The sequence below is a fragment of the Drosophila sulfurigaster genome, chromosome X (assembly GCF_023558435.1).
Source record: "Drosophila sulfurigaster albostrigata strain 15112-1811.04 chromosome X, ASM2355843v2, whole genome shotgun sequence".
Classification (NCBI taxonomy): Eukaryota; Metazoa; Arthropoda; class Insecta; order Diptera; family Drosophilidae; genus Drosophila; species Drosophila sulfurigaster.
In genome coordinates, this window is record NC_084885.1 from 27,552,981 (window position 1) to 27,579,254 (window position 26,274).

Consider the following 26,274-nt stretch of genomic DNA (forward strand, 5'->3'; position numbering starts at 1 on the left):
AGGGTAAATCAATTAAGGAAGAGCCAAACGAAAACAATAACAATCTATATAGATGACGACTATGGCAATCAATGTAAACACAAAAATACACACGAAGTGCAAACGCACATCCGTTTTGGCCCCGGTTTTTCATAGTTTTTTTCTTTATTTTGTTTTTTTCTGCTTTCGGTCACAGAGAAAAGGCGCCGTTTAATGTAAATTGAATAAAGAGCAAATATTGTTGGTAAAATATTTGCACGCAATCAAACAAAAGAAATACGAGTAGTCATGTGTTCATCATCGACAGGCGTTTTGGCTAAACTCAATGCAAATATCACGCATACGCAGCGTGTGACGCGGCAATAAACAAGCTAAACAATTTGCCGCGTAACCTTAGACTCAGCTCGTTTCGCTTCGTTTTGTTTTGTTGGCACACTGATTACCAATTTATGCTTGAAATAATATAATAATAATAATCCTGAATATTTATTTATTTATTTGCCATATTGATAACTAAAATAAGTTTCTATATAACTATTTAGCAAAGAAACTTTTCAGGAATTATAATAATTAGTTCTTAAATGCCTTGTTGCAAGTTATTATCAGTTTTTGTTGCATAAAAGTGTCATTTTTAAACACCAAACATGAAATATAAAAATTAAGAATTTTTAGAAGCATTAATAGGTAAAAATTGAAGACATTTTTTAAGAATTTCTTCTTTTTGAATGTAGTACTATATCAATATATCAAATATAGCAATTGGTATATTATTTTGGTATATTTTAGAAATAATACCGCGTCAAGTTAGAAAGCTACAGTTCTTACTTGTTATTATGAGTTCATAAATTTTCTTTCTTCGTGCTCTTACGCTGCCTTTTTCTTTTAGTGAGTGATGCTTAATATATGTATAACTGATCTGTTGATAAAGTTGTTCATAGTGTTGGCTAACATCAAATAAACACATATTTCTGTTACATTACAGATGCTAACTATGTATGTAATTCGACATTAACATTTTAAATGTTGATTAATTATATTATAAAATAATTTTGGAGGCAAGCCTCGTTTTCAATATGAATCAGAAATATCAAAATTAAATACGCATTTTTCCCTAAATTGAAAGAAGTTTACTTTTCAGATATATGTATAGTAAATGCTGAATCAATTTAAATATCAAAAGTGTAACACTCTTTTTCGTAAAAATAATTTGAACTACAAATTTTGAAAATTCCAGAAGAAGAGTTTACACTTTTTCCAGCTATAAATTCTGCAACAACTTAAAAATGCAGTGCAACAATTTAGTCGGTATTAACTCACAGACTGCAACAAGTTGCAAGTGTATTCATTTTCGACATGGCATGGCAACAAGTGCAAACAGCAACCAGAACATAATTAGCTGACGTGATCAGGAATATAAATATTGTGTGTTCATATAGCTAAACACAATACTAGAATAGTCAGCGTCTGTGTCTATATGGATTTACTTAAGTTTGGCTGCTGACTAAACTCTCTGGCACAGTCATAGCCAAAAGTACTAAGGATTAATTCGTATTATTTCACACTTTCACGTTATCTATGTAGTTATATCTGGCTATATTTAAATGTAGTCTATAGCTCGACACTTTTGTATATAATTTGCAATGTTATTCGCATAGTTTTGTTTACATTTTTCGCATTGATTTCAATGCAAAAGCAATTCGCAAATTTTTATTATAACTTTTGCTTTCAGCCCAAAATGCGAAATACTCAAAAATTGATTCAACATTCATCTAAACTCGTCGAAAAGTCGAAAAGTACATTTTGGCTTTTGGCTATTGTAGAAAATGTTTAGCGCAATTGAATTTTGTTTTGTGTACGTGTATTTCAATTGTTTTTTAGACAAAAAATCAGAGTCGAATATATAATATAACGAGAAATTGAACGAAAAACACACAGACGAGAAAGAAAAACAAGAGACCAAAAGGGAAAAAACAGAGACAGAGACAACGATGACCTAAACAATTTTGTATACAATTTGCTAAAAGTAAAATGCCAAATTCTCTCGAGTCTCAATTTGTATCTTTGCGCTGCTTCTTCTTTATTTGTAGCTGTAGCTATAGTTATTCGCTCTCTCTCTCTGTCTCTCTCTCTCTCTCTCTGTCTCTCTCTCTCCCTTGATTTCCACATTGTGCCAGCACATTCTCAGCGATTTGTTTGAGAGCAAGTAAATGCCCAAAATGGCTTACGAATTGCATAAACACAATTAATTGACAATTTTGTATCTGTCAGATACTAAACTGCAATATTGTCATTTAATGGTATAATTTAACAGCTTATTTGAGACACATTTGTTTATTGCGTTATATATTTATTGAAAATGTAGCAGCGACAGCAACAGCAACGAGTGGGCAGCGCCATTCCAACAGGTGGTCATCCCAGCTACATCTACATACATATACTTGTAGTATATGAGACGCTTTTTAAATAAGATTTGGCAAGTGAAAGAATGTGAATAAGTACTTTCAATTCATATGAAAATCGTTGATAAAACACAAAAGCAAAGTTGTCAAAATTCGGAAGAATACTAAAGAAAACTTAGAAATGTTCTTTGTAAGCTTTTTAAAGTCGATTCCAAAGAAAACCTCTCGCTGATTGCAAAATCGTTTTCTACGAAAAACAGAACAGGAAAAACTTTGTTAAGGAAAACAAGAAATCGATGGAAGGAAAAACACAAAACAAAGCAGCGAGAAAAGCCGCCAAGAAAAATACTAGAATGGAAAATGAAGGAACAAATTTCGAGTAGTTGACAGAGAAGAAACTTAAATTGTATTTGAATCTTGATAAAGCATCGACAAACAAATTGTTATTGTTGTTGTTGTTATTGCTTTGTGGTTGATAAATATAGTAAATATAGAGTAGAAAAAGTAGAATTGAGCAAATGTATAAAAGACATTTTGTATTTGTAAATTCGTCTATCGCTCGATTTATAGCATGTTTATTTGTTTTTCTGTTTGCTCAACTAAATATTCCGCATGCCACACACAAACACACACACACACACACACACACATAGAGACTGAAGAATGTGTATTGAAAATGAAAGGAAATTTCAATAGCTATCGCTAGTCGTAGAATGACCGGAATGCCTCAGCTCAATACTCGATGGATGTCCGATGCTTTGACACGTGCCGCGCACTCACACACACACACACACACATACACACACACATACACTTAAATGCCGCCCAACAGCCAGTGGTCGAATGTATCGTCTATCGTCAATCGTCAATCGGTATATCGGTCTATCGAAGTGTTTTGTCTGTCGTCAAAAGGTATTTTCTCTTGTGTGGTTCGCTTACCCAACATCTTTTTGGGACTGGACGGCGCAGTGCCGCCCTCAAAGCCGGAATCATTGCTGCACGTGCTCATCCTGATGATCGAAGGCGAACTCGATGCCGATACCGATGCCGACAGCGAGGTCGATGTGGAAGTGGACGCTTGTCCTGGTGCCGCCAAGTGTGTCTTATTTGTTGCTGCCGTCGTTCCTGCTGCTGCTGCTGTTGCTGATGTTGCTGATGTATTTGTGGCTGTTGCTGCTCTGGTTCCTCCTCTGGTTGCTGCCTCGTCGTCAAACTCCTCGGAGCTGGAGCTGTTGTTGCTGCTGCACGCATCGCTGTCATCGTCGTCGCTCTCCTCGTCGAGGGAACCGCCCGTTGCCTCGCTGCCCTCGGAGCTGCTCTCATCATCGGTATTCTCATCGGAATACACGATCTTCTCGCGCTTCCACAGCGGACGGGGCGTGGCAACGAGGGGATAGCGTGGCGCCTCCTCTTTCACATAACACTTGGTGCTGGGATCGATTTTGATCTTCTTCTGGGGATCGAAACGTGCTGGCGCCTCTTTGGCATCTTTGGCCTTTTGTTTTTTCTTCTCTTTGCGCTGTTTCTTCTTCATGCTGGCACTAAGATTGAGATTGTTGTTGTCTAAACCGTTCGCGCTGGAGGAATCGTCAAAACTGCTATCGTCGCTGCTATCTTCGCTATTTTCCGCCGACGATGGTATATAGTCGTCTAGCTCGGCGTCAACGTCTCGCAGACACTGTGCCAAATTCGATACTGTTGCAAACTTTGATAAATTATTGCCGACGCCTTCGCCGCAGCTGTTGTCGTCGTCTTCGTTGTCTTTGTCGTTGTTGTCGACGACGTCGTCGCCGCCGTTGTTGTCAGCAACATTCGCCACAACATCGCGTAGCGCATCGCCTGTTGTTGTAGGCGTTGTCGCTGCTGTTGCTGTTGTGGTTGCTGCTGTTGCTGTTGTGGCTGCTGCTGCTGCTGTTGCAGTTGCCGGCGATGACGCATTTGTGGCCGCTGCAATGGCCGCCTTTGTGGGGGCCAACGATATAAATTGATCGGCATTGATTGGGGTCACATTGCTGTCCGGCAACGTTTCAGTTGCCGCTGCTGTTGTCGGAGTTGCTGCTGCTGCTGTGGCTTTCTTTTTGGCTGCTGCTGCTTTTGGCTTTGCTGCTGCTGCTGCTGTTGTTGTCGCTTTCGGTGATTGCACCTTTGACTTTGGCTCAACAATTTCCGTCAATTTCGTTTTAGTTTCCGTTTCTTGCTTGGATGTTGCTGCGTTGCTTGGTGGTTGCTGCTGCTGCGGCTGCTGCTGTTGTTGTCGCTCATTATTATGCGTTGTTTTATTTATTTTCGCTGCCGCTGCCTGTTGTTGTTCAGGTGACTTGGCCGCTTGCCCGGTATTTATTTTTGGCGCTGCCGTAGCTGCTGCTGTTGTTGTTGTTGCTGTTGTTGCTGCTGCTGTTGTTGCCGCCGTTTCGCACAGTTTTGATTTGCCTGTTGCTATTGTTGATGCGGTTGTCATGACTACAGTAGTTGTGCTGACTGCAGCGTTGCCAGATTGTTGTTGTTCCTTTGCAGCAGCAACCGTTGCTGTTGTCACTGGCTTTGCAACTGTTGTCGCTAGCTTATCAGCCGGCTTCAATGTTGCTGCCGTGCTCTTTGGAGTTGTTGCTGTTGTGGCTGCTTCCGTTTTGGTTGCAGTTGCTGTTGATTTGGGAGATGTTTCGGTTTTAGCAACAGTTGCTGTTGCTGTTGCTGCTGTGCCGTTTGGCTTAGGTGTTGCTGGCGTTGCTTTGGGCAAACTGGTTGCAAGAGGTGTTGCTGGTTCCGATTTCGTTGTCAACTTGGGTGTTGCTGGTGTTGAATTCGACAAAGTTATGGCTGGTGTTGCTGGCAGCGATTTGCCATTTGAGGTTGTTGCTGGCTGCTTGAGTTCAATGTGTATTGCAGACTTTAGTGTCGGTGTTGCTGATGATGCTGAGGGAGTTGCTGTTGCTGTTGCTGCTTCCTTGGGAGATGTTGCTGCCTCCTCGCTGGTTGTCTCCAGCTGCCGATCGCTAATCACCTTCTTGCGATTGTTCATGTAGAGCGTCTCCCGGGATCCGATCTGCGACCAAAAGTCCTCGCCGCTCTCCGACTTTTGTATCGCCTTCCTGATGGGTTTGGGCGTCGCCACGCCCTCTTGCTTTATTGCTGCGGGCGTGGGCGTGGCCGCAGGCGTCATGGTTGCCTGATTCTGTTGAATTGCGGCCTCGTCGAAGGTGAAAATCTGCGCAACTCCCGCTTGTTGTTGCTGTTGCTGCTTGAGCTGTTGTTCCTTTTGCTCTTTTTCCTTTTGCTCTTTTTCCTTTTGCTCTTTTTCCTTTTGCTCTTTTTCCTGCTTCAATTTCTCCTCCTGCAGTTTCTGCTGCTGTTTTTCCTTTTGCACTTTCTCCTGTTCCAATTTTTCCCTTTGCAGTTTCTCTTTCTGTAATTTCTCCCTTTGTAGTTTCTCCTTCTGTTTTTTCTCCTGTTCCAATTTCTCCTGCTTCAATTTTTCCTGTTGCAGTTTTTCCTGTTGCTGTTTTTCCTGCAGCAGCTTTTCCTGTTGCAACTTCTCCTTCTGAAGTTGCAGCAACTTTTCTTGTTGCAGTTTTTCCTCCTTTAACTTTTCCTCTTCTTGCAATTTCTCCTGCTTTAATTTCTCCTCTTGCAACTTCTCCTGCTTCAATTTTTCCTCTTGCAACTTCTCTTGTTGCAATTTCTCCAGCTTCAACTTCTCCTCTTGCTGTATTCTCTCCTCTTGCATCTTCTCCTGCAGCTGCTTCTCCTCTTCCTCTAGTTTCTCCTTCTCCAACAGCTTTGCTTGATCCTCTACCTTGGGCTTGCTTGGCTTCTTAATCGGCGATGTCTTTGCCTTGGGCGCCGCTTTCATGAAGCCCTCGGGCAACACTTGATCCACTTGCGAAGCCTTGGGTGGCGCCACCTTTTTCTTGGGCAACTTAAAGATCTTGTGTATCTGCTGATGCTCCTCCACCGTCTCCACATTCACCGTAAACTTGGGCTTGGGACTCAATGGCGGGTTGCCTATTGCTGCCTGCTCTTCGTTTAGTTCCAACACACTCGGCATATGATGTTGCTGTTGCAGTTGCAGTTGCTGTGATTGTGTCTGAGCTGTCACCGCATTCTCCACATCCACAATGGCGGTGATCTTGTGTCGCAACTTCTTGCTCTTGCGCTTCTTTGCCTGCTTGGCAACTGCTGCCGCTGTCGACTCATCGGCTGTGGTGCTGTCATGGCTGCTGCGACGCTCCAAGTGGATTAACTGAAACGTTCCCGAATTCGACTTTTGCAGCTTGTTGAGCAACTCTTGCTCCTGTTCCTGTATGATCGAAGCACGTCGTCGCAGCTCGCCGGCATTTAGATCGTCGTCGATCTTGTCCGACGAGATGTCCTCGCAGATGTCATGAAATGTGGGACACTGCACTAAGCTCAGCCGGCGAATGGTTTCCTGCACCTGCTCCGCAGTCTCTTCCAGCTCCGAAGATTCCTCCGTCTCTTCATCGGACTGTTTTGCTGGCTGCTGTCGGTGTTGCTGTTGTTGTTGTTGCTGTGTTGTCTGTTCTGTTGTTGTTTGTTTTGCCTGTTGTTGTTGCTGCTGCTTTTGCTGCTGACGCATCTCCGCCAGCTGTTGCTTCTCATCGTGTATGTAGAAACGTTCGCGCAGCAATTCTCCGGGTGACTTTTTGTTGCTCGTCGCTGGGAATGCGGCCAACTCATCGGCGAGTTTTTGTCTCCAACTGAGACTTGGCTCAGCTGCTGGCGGCAGATCACGAAATTGATGTTCCTCTTGCTGCTGCTGTTGTTGTGGTTGCTGCTGCTGTTGTTCAGATTGCTGCTGCTGTTGCTCGCTGTTGCGTTCCTTGCTGCGTCGCCTGATGGTCGAGAGACGCACCACAGCACGATTGCGTCGTATTGTCGAGCGTCTAGGCGGAGCTTGCGATTGTCCCTGCTGCTCTTGTTCGAGTTGTTGTTGCTTTTCTGGTTGCTGCTGCTGTTGCTCCTCTTGTGGTTCAGCTTGCTTCTCCTGCTTGCGCTCCACAACTGCAGCTGGCTCTGGCTCCGCTGAGCGACGATGATACCTCGCTGAACTCACATCGATGTCCGCTGTATTGATTGCTATCGGTCTAGGCGGTATATAGCGATGGCTGCTGCTGCTGCTGCTGCTACTGTTGCTGCTGCTGCTGCCGTAGCTCGACACTGAGCTGTACTTGGGCGACTGAATGCGCGTCAGGGGCATCAGGCTGCTGTGGCCACTGTGTCGACCCGTTAGGGCCGATGTCTCTGTTATGGTCGTCAGCTTGGGCTGATAACGCGACGACAATCCGAGCAGACTGTTGCTGCTGCTGCCGCCGACAACACCGCTGCCAACGATGCTGCTGCTCGTGGTGTAGCTGGGCGAGCGGGGCGAGGGCAGCAATGGCACCATATAGCTGCCTGGATAGGCCCGATTATAGCTGGACGTATAGCTGCCAGGGCTGCTGCTGCTGCTGCTACTGCTGCTGTAATACGGCGAATAAAGTTGGCTGCTGCCGCCGCTGTAGTAATAATTGCTCGAATCCGAATAGAGCGGCATTTTGAAGCACGACGTTTGTCACTCAACAAAAAAGATTTTATGCTACACACTTTTTGTTCACACTTGATTTATTTCGTTAATTGTTGTTCTGTGTTGTGGTTGCACTTTGAACTATGGAAACCGCTTGTCTGCCCTCAACTACTGTGGAAACAGTTAGAAACGTTTTAAATTTTCATTCTTTAATGCTTATTTCAGCAATTGGGTGTTGGAAATCATCCCTGAATTCCTATGGAAATGTGTCGCATGGCCTCAAAACTGTCGCAGTTCATAATGTTAATTGTTAAAATCAGCAATGAATTGTTTCAAAAATACATAGCTTCGCTCTAATATCCAACTAAACGTTCCATATATATGAACTGCATTAGATGAATTATTGTGAAAATAGTTATAAACGGTTTAATTCTTTATACTTTAATGCTTATTTCAGCTATTTGTGGATTTACTTTAATTGGGTGTTGGAAATCATCCCTGAATTCCTATGGAAAAGTTGCACACGCTTTCAAAACTGTCGCAATTCGTAGTGTAATTTCTTTGCAACTCTTTTTTCATTAGTTATTTGCTAAAATCAGCAATGAATTGCTTCAGAAATAGCTTCACTTCAATATTCAACTTAACGTTCCATAAATATGAACTGCTTTAGATGAGCCATTGCGGAAATAGTTATAAATGCTTTAATTCATTATTTATTACTGCTTATTTCAGCAATTTGTGAATTTTTGTGAATTGGGTGCTGGAAAACTCCCCCTGAATTCTTATGGAAAAGTGCCGCATGGTCTCAAAACTATCGTAGTTAATAATGTAATTGCTTTACGATGCTTTACTGCAAAAATAAGCACTAAATTCAGTGTCCAACTCAACGTTCCATAAATTTGAACTGCTTTGGATGATGGTTCACAGTTTAACGCTTGCGTGCAACACACATCGACAATATATTCAACACACACACAAAACAGACACATACACGTGTTAATATATTTTGAATGCATATATAATTGTAGATATAGACAACAAATTCATAGTCGTCTAGCTTATGTGATCCATATAGATATCTATATTTCTATATCTATATTTATAGAAATTCACAAATGTTTTTTTTTTTTGTTTTTTGCTGTCATAATGTTGGCAACAACTCGTGAGGGAAAAATAGCAAAACGGCAACATTAATTATCGGCCAAATACAATTTAATTGCCATTGATTGAAGGGCTAATGGCGTATTCAATACGAATTTGGATGGCAAATTGAACACGACGATTGAAACGTTCAAGAGTAATTAAACACAATTGAATGAAGACTGAGGAAATTGAGCTTGAAGTGAAGTAAAGCTGCAAGAGATACTTCAAAGAGTATTTAAAATCACTTTTTATGAAATTACGATCGAAAATATGAAGATTAAATTCAAATACATTAAAAAAAATATGTTTGAGCTAAGCAAAGTTGAGTGAACAAAAATCGATTATAAAACTTTTAACTTTCATTCTATTGCAAGAATAGGATTGAAATTAAAATGCAATATAGCAAGTGAATAGAAATTTTGTGTTGCGTTGCAATTGTTTCACTGATTGAAATGAAAATTCTATTTAAACCGAAGTTGAGTATTAAACAAAGCTTTCGCTTCGAATGTATTGCGGAAAATATAGTTTTGCATATTTGATTTCAATCGGAATTCGCAGCTGGCTTTCAAATGCGAATACATAAATAGTATATTAGCCTTTTGGGCCCACATGCGGCACATACTACTATATACATATATATGAAAATAGACAGCGACTATGTTTTCCCCATCTAGTATATTCAATTTGTATGACGTAAGCGCTGCTCACGAGTCGCGTTGTCGTTGCCGTTGTCGTTGCTAACCTGACTGACTGGCGATTTTCCACAGTTTCCACGCATTTGGGAAATTGCTTTCCCCAAAAATCCAAAAAAAAAAGCAACCAAAAAAAAAAAAAACGAAGTAAAGAAAATCGTGAAATCAAGTATTTTTGATTTTTGTTTGGTTTGTTTTTGTTGACCGGCGAGCGCGCGTTTTGTGAATTCAAAAGAGTTCGAAAGTCAAAATTCAAAAGAAAATATTTGAAATTCAAAATTGAAACAAGAGGCACACGGGCACTTTTTCAACGAGCCGAACGCATTAACGGAAACTACTGAAATGTGAAATGTGAAAGACAGCGCAAAAATTGTTCAAGCATTGGAGCTGTTCCTGTTCGCCACACATACACGGACAGACAGGCAGAGGCACACACACTTACACACACACACAACCAACTCACACAGTCGCACACACACACACACATGAGAGAGAGAGACCTTTAGATGTGCTGAGACTGGGGGCTAACTTCGATAATATTGATGTTGTTGCTGCTGCTTTTGGGTGTGTGTGTTGCCTGTGTGTGTGTGTTGAGAAGGCCAAGCAAGAGGCCCAGACCTCAGCAGCAGCATCATCATCATCATCATTATCAACATCATCATCAGGTAATGTCTGGTCTTCGTTCTTCGAATTGGCGCTCTCAACTCAAAAATTGCTATATGTAAAATGTCGATTTCGAAATATGCCCCACACACACTCATCACACACACAGACACACAACAAACACAGTCATAAATTGAAATGTCTACGAGCGAGAGAATTTCGAATTTCGAAAACCATCAAAAATTGAGTTTTGAAATGATTTTTCACAATTTTTGCTGCTTTGTTTTCGCACAGCGAAAGTAAAAGCTACAGCAGCTGACACAGAGAGAGAGAGAGAGAGAGAGAGAGAGCGAAACAGTAAGAGAGAACAAGCGATTATGAAAGCAAATAATTGAGCAATGCGAAAAGAGCAACGATCGGAGAAACGCTGTCAAATTCATAATCATTGAAAAACACATTCGCCAAAGGAATTTAAATTAGCTGCAGCACATTCTAAAGTTAATAGTTAGTTAATGTTTGGAATTTTGTTGTAGAAAAACAATACAGAGTCCATTAAAAGATCTGACAATGTTTAACGAAGGAATGATACCTAAAACGATTCAAATAACTCAGCTGTATTCTATAATAAACTTATGACAAAATATTTTTATTAATTATTATTATTATTTTTGTTAGGTGACAATGCTTAACGAAAGAATGATTCTGAGGCGATTTAAAAAAACTCAGCTGTATTCTATAATAAACTGATGACACTTTTAAAATATAATTATTATATTATTAGGTGACAATGTTTAACGAAAAAATGATTCCGAGAATGTTTGTTTAGAAAACAATTAATATGAACAGCGATAGAAAAGATTTTAAAAAGAAAAAGAAAGGAACAATCAATCAAATTTCAAAAGAAAAATAACGGGAGTCGATTAAACGATTTTGAGCCATATTCTCTAACGATCTTATGACACTTTTAAAATATAATTATTATATTATTAGGTGACAATGTTCAACGAAAAAATGATTCTGAGAATCTTTATTTAGGAAATAATTAGTATGAACAGCAATAATAAGAATTTCTAAAGAAAAAGAAATGAATAATCAATAAAATTTGAAGCAAAAAACAAAATTCTGAGCTGGCTATAAAATTCCAATAAATTTTAATTTATACAATGAAAAAAAAATGAACAAGAACTATGGTGCAATTGTTAGTCTACTTTCCGGCAACACCTTTCAATAAATTATAATTAAACAGACGAAAATCACACCTATCGAGAAATCTGTTTGTGGCATTTCTGAAAGATCTTGAGTCGATATACATTTTGTATATATACATCATATTTTCTATTCGTATGGCAATAAAGCAAATATTTTGACATAAATGTGGCAGATGAGAGCTAACTCAACAGATGCCCAATAATTTTCATAATTTTCATAGATTTATTTTGCATTGCGGATTTAAAATTTGATTTTGGCTGTTGAATTTCGCCAAACGGAATGTTCTTTTAATTGTACATCATTTCGAAATGTGCCGTTGGGGAATTAGAAACTAGAATCAAGTCGGATAATTATGCAAAATAATAATGCTCAATTTGGAAGCTGATTGATTCGTACACCTGCTCGAAAAATGTTTGCGAATTTCCTTACCCAAAAACCAAATCAAATGAATAGAATAAAAATAAAAGAGGAAAGGAAAAAAACGCCACACGACGTTGACAGCAAAAGACTACAAGAATACAAGAAGGAAGCGAAGAAGGAGGAAGAGGGAGACAGACGGTGACGCTTTTCGGTTCCGCAAGATGCATTTATAGCCGGCAAACAGGCGAGAGCAAGAGGCACAGAGAGTGCAAAAGAACGCGCGCGAGAGAGAGAGAGAGCGAGAAGGGAAACAACTAGAAATAGAACTGTAGTTGCAGTCTTCGTCTTCGTCTTCGTCTTCGTTTTCGTCTTCATCTCTCGTTCGCTTGTGTCTCGCGGCCACAGCATCAGAGTACTTAATCTTTTGCGATTTATAGCCAGGCCGCCTTTCCATTATTTTTACCGTTGTTTTGCTTGTCGCATTTTGCATTCTGCATTTTTGCGGGGTATTTTTGTAACGCGGCGATGCTTCTTCTGCCTCCGCCTCTGCGCGTTGCATTCTTTTCGTGTCATCTTCTGCCTTCTGTTGTTAAGTTGCCTCTGCAAAGCGCATCACGCAGTCAGAGATATCGATAGAAATAGTTTATAGCATGTATGATTAACTAGTGCCTGTTTTACAGGGTATGTGATGTGTGTTTTGTTTTTATAGCATACAAATAAGTCTCGTGTCTTTTCACTTTTATAATTCGTTTAACAACTCATCCAACCATTAAAATTGAATGATTAAATTAATTCCAAGTCTTCTCTATAAATCATCTCTTGTTTACAGGGTATCCACAGAACCCAAAACACTATCTGTCTCTGTCGACTAGCTTTGCTGCTATTTTGTGCATCTTGTTGGCAAAGGCGCAATAAATTGATTTCTAATACAGCCTGTCCCAACTGTCTACATAAATTTCGACTACGAGTATATAGCGACCGTACCATATATAAATCTGTGTACGAATCAAACTTAATTGGGTTCAAGCATTACGAGCATTTCCGCCATGCTTTATGATCGCTGTTCTGCGCTCTCACTCAATCAAACGACAGTTGTAAAACATTTCCTTCTTTTGTCTTTGTGTCTTTGATGTGAATAGAAAGTGTTTCCAAAGCCATAAACGAAAATAGTTTGGAATAATACCAAATGTTGACCATCAAAAATATTCTATCTATTGTAAAGTAATCTTTGATTTTTACTACTCTCGAACTGTTTATGATTTTAGGCAATTTGTATTCGACTTAATTAACAGGGTTGTTAACATGCCTTTTTGCGCACATTTTCGTTTAACGCCAAAACAAATGTACAGCAAACAATATGTGAAATGAAATGCTTTTGCCGTACGGCAAAATATACATATAAATATTACGAGTCTTAACGGTGCGCTGCGCTCTCATTTTTGGGTGCGACACAAAAATATCATACAACGTGTAATAAATATAAATTTGCAATTTTTTTATAACCTGCAAAATTTATTATTATCTTTTGTGCAATTTTAATTGCTGCCCACCGCAAAAATGCAATGCGCAATGTGACCAGGTCTTGTGGCAGATAGAGAGAAATAGAGAGAGAAAGAGAGAGAGGGAGAAGGAGGCAAATTAAATGGGACTTTTGTTTAGCTAAGTGTTGCGTAAAAAATCCTGGCAGGAATCAAACAAAGAGAATCTACTTCATGACATCATAGCACAACCATTTATGTTTGCTACAGGGTATAAAAAAAAAAAAAAAAATATATACAAAGTATTCATATATGAGTATTCGCATATGTACTATGAATGCATTTACGTGTGCACGGTAAAAACATGTCATTTGCATTTTCAGATGCAAAGCGATTAAAATAAATGTGCTCGAAATTGTAACAACAGGAAGAAATTTACCAAATAAAAAGGGGGAAAAAAACAAGCAAGGCTGTCAGAGCCGCACAAACATATTACGGTATTTAAAATACGTATATTCAATCCGATTACGAATACGAATACGAAAGAATACGTCGACACATTTAATCAGCAGTTGGCAGCGTGAATTCTGCAATCACATGGCAAACGCTAATCGATGAACCAATGAATGACCATAGCATCACTTTCAGATATCAACAACTAACATAGATGAAGAATTTCAATAATTTAGAAATTAAGGAAATATGATTCACATCAGCAAAAGGCTATTGGATAATTTATCAATCTTAATGCTCTACCTCTCCAAAAATAGAATTTATAGATTAGACAGCAAACTGTTTTTCCAAAATAAACATGGTATAACCAAAAAAATACAGTTAAGCGTAGAAATAATTGAATAATCTATCAATTCAATAAATATATTGAAAATATCAAATTTCTATATTCTCTATCATAACAAAAATAGAATTCATAGAGTGCAAACTGTACTTCCAGCTTAAGCTTACACCACAAAAAAACCGAGAAGATTAAATATACGATTTGCATAATCTATCAATTTCAATAAATACATTTTAAATATCAAATTTCTCTATTCTCTACTACAACATAAATATAATTTACAGATTTCTGAGCAAACTGTGCTTCCAGCATATATAAATGGTATGACGAATCCTTACACTAAATAAATAAATTGAAAACATCAAATTTCTCTGTGCTCTACTACAACATAAATAGAATTTATAGATTTGTGATCAAACTGTACTTCCAACATAAGGATGGTCTCACTATTCATCACTATTGTACTCTAAAAGAAAACCGTTAAGGATAGAAATAATAGTTGAAATAGTTGAAATTGGTATATCAACAAACAAATTTAAAATATCAAATTTCTCTATTCTCTATTACAACTTAAATAGAATTTATAGATTTGTGATCAAACTGTACTTCCAACATAAAGATCCAACATATTCATCACTATTGTAGACCAAAAGAAAACCGTTACAAATATATCCCAACATATGCGACTCAAGCAGTGAATGTTCCCAGCTTTCGATTTGACCGTTACAATAATTCCCAACTACAAAGCTCACGAGCTGTTGCGGGTTGTTGTAACGACTAAAGCAAAAGCTTTCGCGAAGCTTTCACGCACACGGCGCCACCTAGTAAAAGCTCCAGAAACGTGCACCAAACAAAACCAAAATAAAGCTTATGGCAGTTGGAATTAAACGGCTTCGGACTTACCTTCGCACTTCAGACCCTGAATGAAAAATCCGCCCATAAGCGAGCCGCAATGATCGCAAAACGTCGGCGACATAAACGTGTGCGGCTTAAAACGATGCGGCATATCGATCTTGAAGCGTTCGCGCAGTAGCTGCAAATCAAAATGAAGATGGCGATTAAAGAGTTGATTAGACAAAAAGAGAGAGAGAGGAGAAAGTTTTGCACTTACAATTGTGCTGGCTGAATTGAAGACGGAGCCAGAGCATTTGCCAAGCAGCTTCTCGTGGCATTTCTTGTGCACAACCGTTTGGCAAACTGTGCATAGAAAGTGTAGTTAAAGAAAATGGAATCAACATCCAGAGTTGTCAGCGTACTCACTTATGCACTGGTAACCCTGTTTGCCAAAACCCCAAAGAAACAGATTGCAGAAGGCGCAGAACGTGGGCTGGCGAAAGAACTTGGCCACAAAGCGATGTCCGTTAATATCGTGCGTTCTGTTTTAAATTGTAAATTGCATTAATTTCTGAGATCTGGTAACACTGGCAGCGAGACAGCGTTGCCACCTCACACACTCACTTCTGATGCTTGATGGCGCCACGACGATTTGTGATGCTGCGCGGTCTTGTGCGTCTGTCCACATAGCCACCGCTAACACCACCGCTTCCACCACCACCCCCTCCTCCTCCTCCTCCTCCACCTCCACCGGTGTCGCGCTCTCTTTCTCTGTCGCGGTTGTAGGACTCCTCCTTGGAGTGCTGGCGCGGTAGCTCAAAGGAATGCTGCTTGCCATAGTGATAGTGATTGTTATAGTGATCATCACAGTCACGATCACGGTCACGCTCACGATCCCGGTCACGATCACGATCACGACGTGTGCCACCGCTGGAGCCACTAATTCCGCTGCCGGCGCCGCTGCTCGACGATGAGCTCTGCTTATAGCGCACCTAATAATGAATAAAGAAGGAATCTATTAATATAAATATTATACTTTCATTTCATACTTTCCCAAAACTTCCTCAACACATTGTATCCTCCTACATATTGTTTTTCAAATGAAATTTCCTGCACTTTACTCCCACCTAATGGCATTTTGATTTTAAGCTATTGAACTAGATATCTTGGCATTATTCTTTTTTAATTGACCTGAAATGGTTTCTATCTTTTACTGAAACCCAAACACTTAAGAGTAGTTTGGTATTAGAAACGAAAAAAACAAAAACTGAAATGAAAACAAACATTGGTGTTCCAATTTTCACTTTCTATCCAAAGAATTTGCTAATGGGAAACCCAATTAAATTTACAGTTTATAAATTGTGTTTCTGTTTTGCTGTGCTCTTTTATAAATATACAAAACACTATTAAAGCCACAAGCTTATGATACCCTATAGTCATAAAAACCAAACAAAGGGTCTGCGCATGTAACGGTAAAAAGTAAATATATTTAATGATCGTTTAAAATACACACACACACACACACATAATTGATGGGGATATCAATTAATTATGGCCTCAATGAACTGGGAAGTTAGATGCGTTGGTCAAATTTTGTTGTTGTGAAGTGAAAATATATTTAAAATACTTGTTGTGTGTTGTGTATAAAGATAAACAAAAGGGTATATTAAACGTTTGTCGAGGAAAGAATGGAATTAACCATAAAACGACTGCAATTGAGTCAGACAATGTGGCTCCATTGAACTCTGATTGTATGAGTTTTAATTCACTTGAATAATAATATTGAGCAGCAATAAAATAATATGTTAACGACAATGGTACAAACATCAACTAATTTGGATTGTTGAAAAATCGTTTACCTTCGAATTAAAGCATTTATCACTTCTTAAATGGCAAACAAAAATAAATTAGGATTTCAAATTGGAAGATAATAAACTGGCAAAATGATACTAGGGGAAAAACTTGGCATAGACAATAAGAAAACTTGAATAAAATAATGATCTATAAATGCTAATTAATCTAGTTCATATTTAACTGATTTCTTTATAGATCTTAAGTTGTTTGAGCACCATAATTATTGTAAAGCGGAATATTTGAAATATTACAGAAAACGATAATTATTATGATGGAAGTATGAGATTTCAAATAAAATAAAAAACTGTGAGTAGCATAAAAAAAAATGGTTTAACCATTTCTGGTTCTGTTTCAAAAAAAGATGAAAGTTTAATTAGAAATAAATTAAGTGGTAAAAAATGTGAGTAACATAAAAAATATAGAAAATTATAATATATTAAAAATGAAAACATAAGAAAAAGATAATTATTACGATGAAAGTTTAATAAAAATTAAAATGAAATAGAAAACTTTAAGTGAGTAGCATACAAAAATATAAAATTATTTAAATAATAATTGATATGCATTTATGTTGTATGAAATTAAAGCTAACAAAAAAATGTTATTATTAGGATGGAAGATTATTATTATTGGTAATAAATTGAATAGTAACATGTAAATAAAATAAAAAACAAAACAAAAAAATATTCAATATTAAAACACAAGACAAAGATTATTATTATGATGAGAGTTTGAAAAGAATACTAAGAGAGATAAAATAGAATGAAATAATAAATCCAATAAAAAATTTAGTATATTTATAAGAACTTTTGAAATTTTAGCTATATAATAGAAAACAAGTAAGAAAGTTACAGTCGAGTGTGCTCGACTGTGAGATACCCGCTACCCATTTTTAATAAAGGCAAAATATTGCGGTATCATTTTCAATATATACCGAATATACTGCAAAAATAGTAAAAATATACCGAATAATATGTTTGGTATATCGATATAGTACACCATTCAAAATATACCATAGACGGCACAATATACCAAATTGTCAGCCAAGGCAACTAAGAGCCCTAGTAAGTAGGCCTTTGCCCATACAAAAGTATTTCTTTAATAACTTCCACAATTTTTATCTGATCGCAACGAAATTTTCAGGAATCATAACTACTATAGTATTTATTGTATATATATTATTGTATATTCGTAGCTCTAGCTTTAAAATTACACTTGTTATTCGATTTGAAACTAACTTGATCTGCGTGCAAACATAACAAATGCTGTCGAAAAAAATTATAGCTCTATCTCTTATAGTCTCTGAGATCCAGTGTTTCATACGGACGGACGGACAGATACACAGACACACAGACGGACAGACGGACATGGCTAGATCGTCTCGGCTGTTGACGCTGATCAAGAATATATATACTTTATAGGGTCGTTCTACCTGTTACATACATTTCCTGCCGGCACAAAGTTATAATACCCTTCTACCCTATAGGTAGCGGGTATAAAAATAATGAAATATAACAAATTGAAACTGAAAGAATGAAATTATAGATTATAATCATTATAGATTATAATCAGTTGAGTGAGCTGAGGTTTAGGCACTTACATCGTGACGTGAGGAGCCGCCGCCGGAGCTGCGAGGACGCTGGCTGCTGCTGCTGGAGGAGCTGGAGGTTGCCTTCTGCTTGCGCACCTGGGCGCGGGTGAACATCATCTTGGCGTCCGTTTGCGCGTCAACGACGCGCCGAATACTCTACACGATTTGCGTGCCGTTGTTGTTGTGGCCGAGGTGCGCCTCGAAGACTTTCGTTAACTGCAAACGCGGATGGATGATGATGATGGCTACGTGCCACGATCTTGATCACAATCAACAAAACGATCAACGATTGCCCGCGATCTCAATGCCGATGGCGATTCCGATAGACGGCGATAAAGTGATCTCGGAGGAAAGCAGAAGCAGAAGACAGGAGGGGGAAAATGGTTTTCCTTTTGCTTTGAGTTGTTTGCCGTGTGTCTGTTTTTGCTGCTTCTGTTGTTTGCTTCTGCTTTGTGTTATGCGCTTAATGTGATACGAAAGGCGAATACGAGGCGTTTTTCTTATATTTATATTAAATAAACAAGTTTACTTCGCATTTTAGTCAGCTGTATTTTATTATTGTTGCTGCTGCTGCTGTTGCTGTTGGCGTCTTCACATTCCTTTTGCTTCTGCTGCCTCTTGAGTGTAAGCGATTCTAAAGCCTTGTTGATGGACATATCTGAAAGATTGCAAGAGAACAACAAAGAAGCTTGAATACTCTACAAGTATAAGAACAACAACAGCAAATAACAAGTAAGTCGAGTGTGATCGACTGTGAGATACCCTCTAAACATTAAAAAAAAAAACATATTCTAGAAAAAAAATATTAAAAAATATACCGAATGCAATATGTAGTATATCGATATAGTAGTAAATTGAAAATATACTGAATGGCCAGCCAAAGTATAGTTAAAAATACTAATACATGCTAAATGGTATATAAATGCAATGGTAAACTGAAAATATACTAGATTACCAACAATAACATAATAAAATATACCAAAATATAATATACAGAATGTAATATTTAGTATATCGATATAGTAGTAAATTGAAAATATACTGAATGGCCAGCCAAAGTATAGTTAAAAATACTAATATATACTAAATTCAATAGTAAACTGAAAATATACTAGATTACCGACCAGAACATAATAAAAAATACTAAATCATACCAAATGTTATATTTTGTATATCAATACAGCATTAAATTACAAATATACTAGAAAGTCAGAAAATATACTAGCAAATATACCGAAGTTAATTTTTTGCATATCGATATAGTCGTAATTTGAAAATATACTATATTGTCAGTACTTTTGTTGCCATACAAATGAATTTCTTAAATAACTTTTAGCTTATCGCAATTCAACTTTCAGGAATCATAAACACTCTATACTTATGATTTATCATAGCTACTTGTTTATACGTTTATAGCTCAAATTTCAGGGATTTTGGCAACTGCATAAATTGAGTGGGAAAGAAACATTTTTACGCATGACCGAATACTTGATACACTTTGTACAACTTTTTGAAAATAAACAAATTTTTAAAGCTTTTGAAAAACCTTTGAATTATAGAATATTACATATGTATAATGAGAAAGCTACACCAAGTATCAGCAAATTAGATCGAAATGTAAGACTTAGCATTACGTTATTATTTGAGTGTAAAAACAAGACAATAATTATATACAGACAGCACACGTTTATGTCATAAACAGTAGAATGTTTAAGCCGATTAAATCACGATAAAGGCATGATAGTTTTGTATATAAACTGCACTTAAACGAAAGAGAGAGTGAGAGAGAGAGAGAGAGGGCACTTTGGCAATTTCATGGCATAAACATTCATTTGTTAAATGGTACAAAAGAAATACTGAATTGGTTGCAGTCCATTTGGGTGGGATTTGCTCTATGAACACAGAGACGAAAACAACACGTAGAACGTGCCTCAGCCTCAGCCTCAGTCTCAGTCAAGGCAGCAAATGGTCAACTATACTTATTAGTAGAGACTTTATTTATAAGTCAGATTATACGTAGAGGCTTTTTCTTTTCTTTTCTTCTCTTCTCGTTTTGTTTTGTTCGCTTTTGTAAGGGGGTTGTGTGGATGATGATGATGATGGCCTCTAGACTTTAGCAAATCAAAGGGCACTTTGTCACGTAAGCGTGAAAATTGCGTCGAAAATATCCGTATGATAGATGGCAAGTATTTATATAGAAATGTATACACATATCGTACAAGAAGTGAATATACATATATAAAATGCTAATTGATCAGTTGCTGACAAGTGTTTGCGGATTTGATTGATTAGGCGCGATCGCTTTCGACAATGGAATGTTGATTTATCGACAGATTTGTGAGAAAAAAGAGATCAATTGATGAGGAGGAGTTCTTTGAGCCTTGTAAACAATTGAGTCATAAGCGAATTTGCTTTATTGTTGTTCTTGTTCTTGTTCTTGTTGTGTATCAATATATTTTTGTATGTGTTTATGTTTCGCTTGGTTTCTGATTAAATGTTTTTGGCCTGTCCAATTTTCTGGCGAAGTACATTTGAGAAATTGCGAAAATAATGCAAAGGAATCTTGAAACGAACGGAAAAAAACAATAACAAAGCAATTTGACAACACTTTGTTGCTATTGTTGTTGTTGCTTCCAATTTTCCATTTATTTGTACAATACGCTTAGGCCTGAAGGGCATGCACACCCACACCCACACCCACTCACACACACACTTACACACTTGTTATTGTTGTGGTGTTTGTGTAGGGAATCCACCAGTCACAACGAGAAGGGGAGGGAGGAGGCGGAGGGGGGAGGTGGAGGGGAAGGTTGGGTGAGTCGTCGCATCGGCTCGACGTTTAAAAATATGATTGCTTTCCTCTGACGGGCCACCAAAAATAAGTTCTCGATTCATTTCAAATTTGTTGTGTGAATACTCTTCATATTCATCTCACCGATGTTGCTTCTGTTGTTATTGTTGTTGTTGTCTTTGTTAATGTTATTATAAATAGAATTAAGTGGCGAATTGTGCGAGATTGCGTGCCAATTGATTGCCGGATATGATAAAAGTGTGAGAACGAGAGAGAGCAAGCGAAATTGTGGCAGAAATCAAAACACAAACAACTTGCGGCCTTTAACAAAATGCCAAAACAACAACACACACAACATTTCATTTTCCTTTTCACATTTCACTTTTTTTTCCTTCATTCGATTCATAAAGGCCAAGGACTTGTGATGGCAAAAAAAGAAAAACGATTTTTTAACAAGAAGAGTTTGAATCATGCACAAACTTAAATGTATTTCGAGTGCTGCTTAAGAAGATATCTTCTGGATGTTGAGTCAACAAGTTTTATAAGAAGAATAGCACTTAAATATAATAATCATTGTTTCAGCAATTACAATAATTCTAAATCGTTTCTAAATAAATCGCTCAGCTTTGAACTTCTTTTACTAATCTATGTATATTTCCGGAAATTGAAAATTATTTAATAAATTCGTTAAGTATAAGTAATTTCAGATTTGTTTTTGCTATTTTTAATCAAACTAGATTATTTGTTATTGCTTGTTTAGACTCAGGTTTTTACATGTCATCCCTAAGAATTCAGTTCTAAACCGCAAACTATAATAAATAAATATATTTCCAATTCAAAATTATTCAGTAGATCCCTCAATGAACTGTTGAACAGAGAAAAGAGAACAAGTATGAAAGAAATATACCAAATTCATATACCGAAAAGTAACGACGAAAATAGTACTATATTCTAAATCTACTTTAGAGCACAAAATATACCAGATTGTCAACGAAGCAACTAAGACTCGATTGCAGTAGGCGTTTATTCCATATAAAAGTAACTTCGACAACTTCAGCTAAATAACAAGTAAGCAAGCTACAGTCGAGTGTATTCGATTGCGAGATACTCGCTACTCATTTTGAATAAAAGCACAACAGTGCGATATTCTTGAAGTATACCAAATTAATATACCGCAATAATAGTAATTATATACCAAAGTCTATATTTAATTTATGTATATAAAATATACTCCAAAATATACCAAATTGTCAGGAAAAGCAGCTATGCAGCTTTTGCATACAAACGTTTTTCAGAAAAACTTTTTCTTATCTTCTACGTTTTTTATCTGATTGCAACTAAACTTTCAGGAATTATAAAGACTATAGTTATTATTGTTTGTCTGTAAGTGTGCGATTTAAGGTAGGCGTGGCAAAAATAAGAAACAATTGATCTGTGTGCAAATATAACAACTGCATTCGAAAGAAATTATAGCTCTATGTCTTATAGTCTCTGAGATTTAGGTGTCCATATGGACGGACAGACAGACAGACGGACGGATTAGAGAGATTTCGCCTTTTCAACTATTGACGTTAATCAAGAATATATGTATATATTTTAGGCGGGTCGGATATGGCTCCTTCTGCTTGTTACATACATTTCTTTCCGGCACAAAGTTATAATACTTTTACTCTATGAGTAAAGAGTATAATAAATATATTTCTAAATCAAAATCATTTAATACTTCCTTAAATTAACTGTTGAATTCAACTATTTTTTTTTGTAAATCAAAATGTGTTAAATTTATTTTAAAAATATTCAGAATTTTCGTAGTTAAAGATTGTTTGAAGTGTAACTGTAATAAGGTTATTCAAGAATTTTACATAGTTATACATAGTTCATATAGTATTAAGAACTGTTCAAATTCTGGCTTCAATTATTGGTCTAGATCTAGATATTACTGTGCTTATAATTATCGCATGACAGTTTGTACATAAAGTATACATCAAACAGAAAAAATATTATTAAATACGCTGATTGTTGCATTGGAATCTGTTGCTGTGCGGACTTTAAAGATTTGAGAATGATTTCTGAGGCTGCAAATATCGCTGATCGCTGCAAGCTATCAAACAGTTCATAAGATATTTTTTGATGGCTGCTGATGGCGATGTACACAATAATAATGAACTGATCGCAGCGAGACTGATACCAGGCCATGTGACTTGAGATTTGAGTACGGACGGACGGAGGAAATGAGGCGGGAAGATTGGGGGAGGGTGTAGTGTGTGTGTGTGTGTGTGTAGTATGTGTGTGTGGCGGCAACTTCGATGGCAGGCGGCGTCAGCAGCGGCTGTTACTATAAACACATTCCACATTGATATACATACCGAAAGGAGGGAGGTATGTGTGAGAGCGAGAGAGAGAGAGAGAAAGACAGAGAGGGATGGAAGGAGAGACAACGACAGAAGACACAACAATAAATATCGGGCGCAGTGAAATGCTTTTGTTTTAATGCCCCGCAAAACACAGCGCAAATTGACTGGATGATTATTGTGCTGTGGCCGTCGCTGTGGCCAGTCTGTCAGTCATTTAAATCTATCTACACACACACACACACACACACACATGTATCTATACTATATACAGATATATACATTTATATACATATCTTGTATGTATCTCGCATGTTGAGTTTGTGACGTCATAAGCGCAATGTAGTTACACTATTCTGTATTTCAAACACTTTTCACTTTTCGATTTTCTTTTCTTTTTTTTTGCTTACATTTTCAATAGAATAAACCACCAAACACACACAAAAAAAATATAAAGAATATTACACCAAATATTTTTGTGGTTTATGGTTGGGAAAACTTTCACTTTTCTCGAGTGCAACACGCATACGACATGTTGTACCCCACAAATGTCACTTAGTACTTATTTGAATTCTTTCTTTTTTGGTTTTTTTGGTTATTGTCATGTTTTGTTGTTGTCGAGCATATTATGACTTTTCCTCTAGAATTAGTTCTTTTCACACACAGAGGTTTCTTTTATTTGGCTCTCATCACGCCAAACAAACACGAAATACGAACGAAACGAAAACGTACAACGAACGAAAGAACAAAAATACAAAAAAAAAAAAAAATACAAAAAATACAAAATAAATGAGGAAAAATATGCAAAATGCAGGCGGCGATGATTGTAAAGAACACAAAACGAACAAAAAGAAGAAAGGCGAAAACAACTAAGGAAATCTTGTTGTTTGGCGATCTCTGATCGGATCTCACGGCAAAAGGCGTTCGCATACGGGAGCGCACTGAATCCGTTTATCCAAATGTGATATATACCCAACCCGATCTCAGTGTGTATCTCGAATCGTTTCTGCTCTCTCCCAATATCTCTCTCTCTCTCTCTCACTCTCCGTCTCTCTTTTGGGGCACATTCAGACCATAAATATGCACATTATGCTGAGTTATAAGGCAAATATCATGTGCTCTTTACATTAATCTGTTATTATAAACGTTTTTCCCCCCAAAAGCATTCAACTATATGACTATAACAATAACAACAATACCTGAGCAATATCTCATTCTCTCTAGCTTTTGGCTTTCGAGGTAGCGAGAGAGAGAGAGAGAGAGAGAGAGAAAGTGGCAGCGATTTTCCAAAAGCTTTGGCATCATAATATGTCCAGGTATGAGGAATACTCTTTAGCATTTTGAGTACATCATTTACTATGGCATTTTGTTCAACACGCAGCACACAAAATGTAAAAAACAAAATCAAATAATGCTACACAGAAAGAAAAAACGATTTTGTATGTCAAAATTGAATTGAAAATTAACATTTTTCTTAAATCAAGATCGAAAATCTACAAAAAAACTAGATTGTCCTATCAAGATTCTAATCTTACTTTAAGAAAGGTAAAATCTTAAATCCTGAAGACAAAATCTTAAATCGAGATCAAACTATCTTAAATATAGATTGTTTAAAATAAACCAAACAAAAAAGAAAAAAATAGTAGAAAATTTTCTTTTACACATTTATACACATTTTTTACTTTTTTTAATATTATCACATTTTAGAAACAAGAAATAAATTCTTTTTTGTTTAGAACGAACAAATCTTAAGTGCAATGAATCTTGATTTAAGATTGTTTTCACCAAAAAATCTTATTTGAAGATTGTTCTCTTTAAGATAAAATCTGATATCAAGTGTTTTTCAATCTACATTTATTTCTCTCTGTGTAGTAAAATCGAATTTATTTGCTCCACATATAATTATTTATTTTTTTTGTTTTACATTTTGCAATTTAATACTAAATGCAAACTTCATCAGCACTTAGAGTAAACAAAATTCGTCTTTGGCATTGGGAGCGTTAGAAGAAAGCTTTGGCAGCTTTTATAGGCACGCGCCCTCGCATTTCTCGAAATATTTGTTCGTTTGCGTATTTTTAAATATATTTTTTCAGCAATTCAAGAGTGCAGCAGAGCGAGAGCGAGACAGAGTGGGAATGGAGCGAGATGCAAGAAGAGAAAACACGCCTTTTTTCTTCGATGTTCACAAGGGCTGAGCTGTGTAGACTGTGTGCAAGACAAGATTCTTGAAGGTCTCGTAGCGCTGATCGTTGGGTGGATTAATTGTGCCGCATAGTTGCAGATATTTGAACAGCTGTATGATGTCCATGTCCAGGGTATCGATGAGCACACCACACTTCGCAGCATCGCTGCAGATTTGAAACTCCTCAAAGTAATCCTCAATGTCGGCAAACCATTTCAATGGGGCCGCACGATTGAAGCCAGGCGGTTCAACAAATGCTTTCGATTTCGATGCTGCCTCCTCGACGACTTCTTCGCTTTGCATCTTCAAGCAGCCCTCGCGTCCCAATAGATTGCCCATTATTCTGATCCGTTCTTTCCGTTTTCGTTTGCGTTTGCGTTTGCCAACTGTTGCACTTGCCGCTCTGTGACGAACTGCGAAGCTTGCCACAATTGTAAAGAGAGTGTGAGAAAAGTTGAGCTATCGATTTACATGCTACTCAACTCGTTAAT

General features: G+C 37.4%; 1 protein-coding gene across 6 annotated transcripts in view; it reads right to left on the reverse strand.

The window, feature by feature from the left end:
* Window positions 1-24,301, reverse strand: part of LOC133847802 (putative protein kinase C delta type homolog) — a 31,710-nt gene extending 7,409 nt beyond the window's left edge. For 3 of the 6 annotated variants that reach the window (XM_062283030.1, XM_062283032.1, XM_062283028.1), the window contains exons 1-2: window positions 9,785-10,059; window positions 3,318-8,070 (exon numbers count right to left, since the gene is read on the reverse strand). In XM_062283030.1, the coding sequence (XP_062139014.1) occupies window positions 3,318-7,929 (4,612 nt within the window). In that variant the 5' untranslated portion in view covers window positions 7,930-8,070; window positions 9,785-10,059. Of the gene's footprint in view, window positions 1-3,317; window positions 8,071-9,784; window positions 10,061-15,083; window positions 15,214-15,291; window positions 15,378-15,440; window positions 15,557-15,638; window positions 16,007-18,468; window positions 19,118-24,011 lie in introns of those variants that run through there. The other 3 variants (XM_062283033.1, XM_062283031.1, XM_062283029.1) reach the window with 3 other exon arrangements.
* Window positions 24,302-26,274: the final 1,973 nt, after the last annotated feature.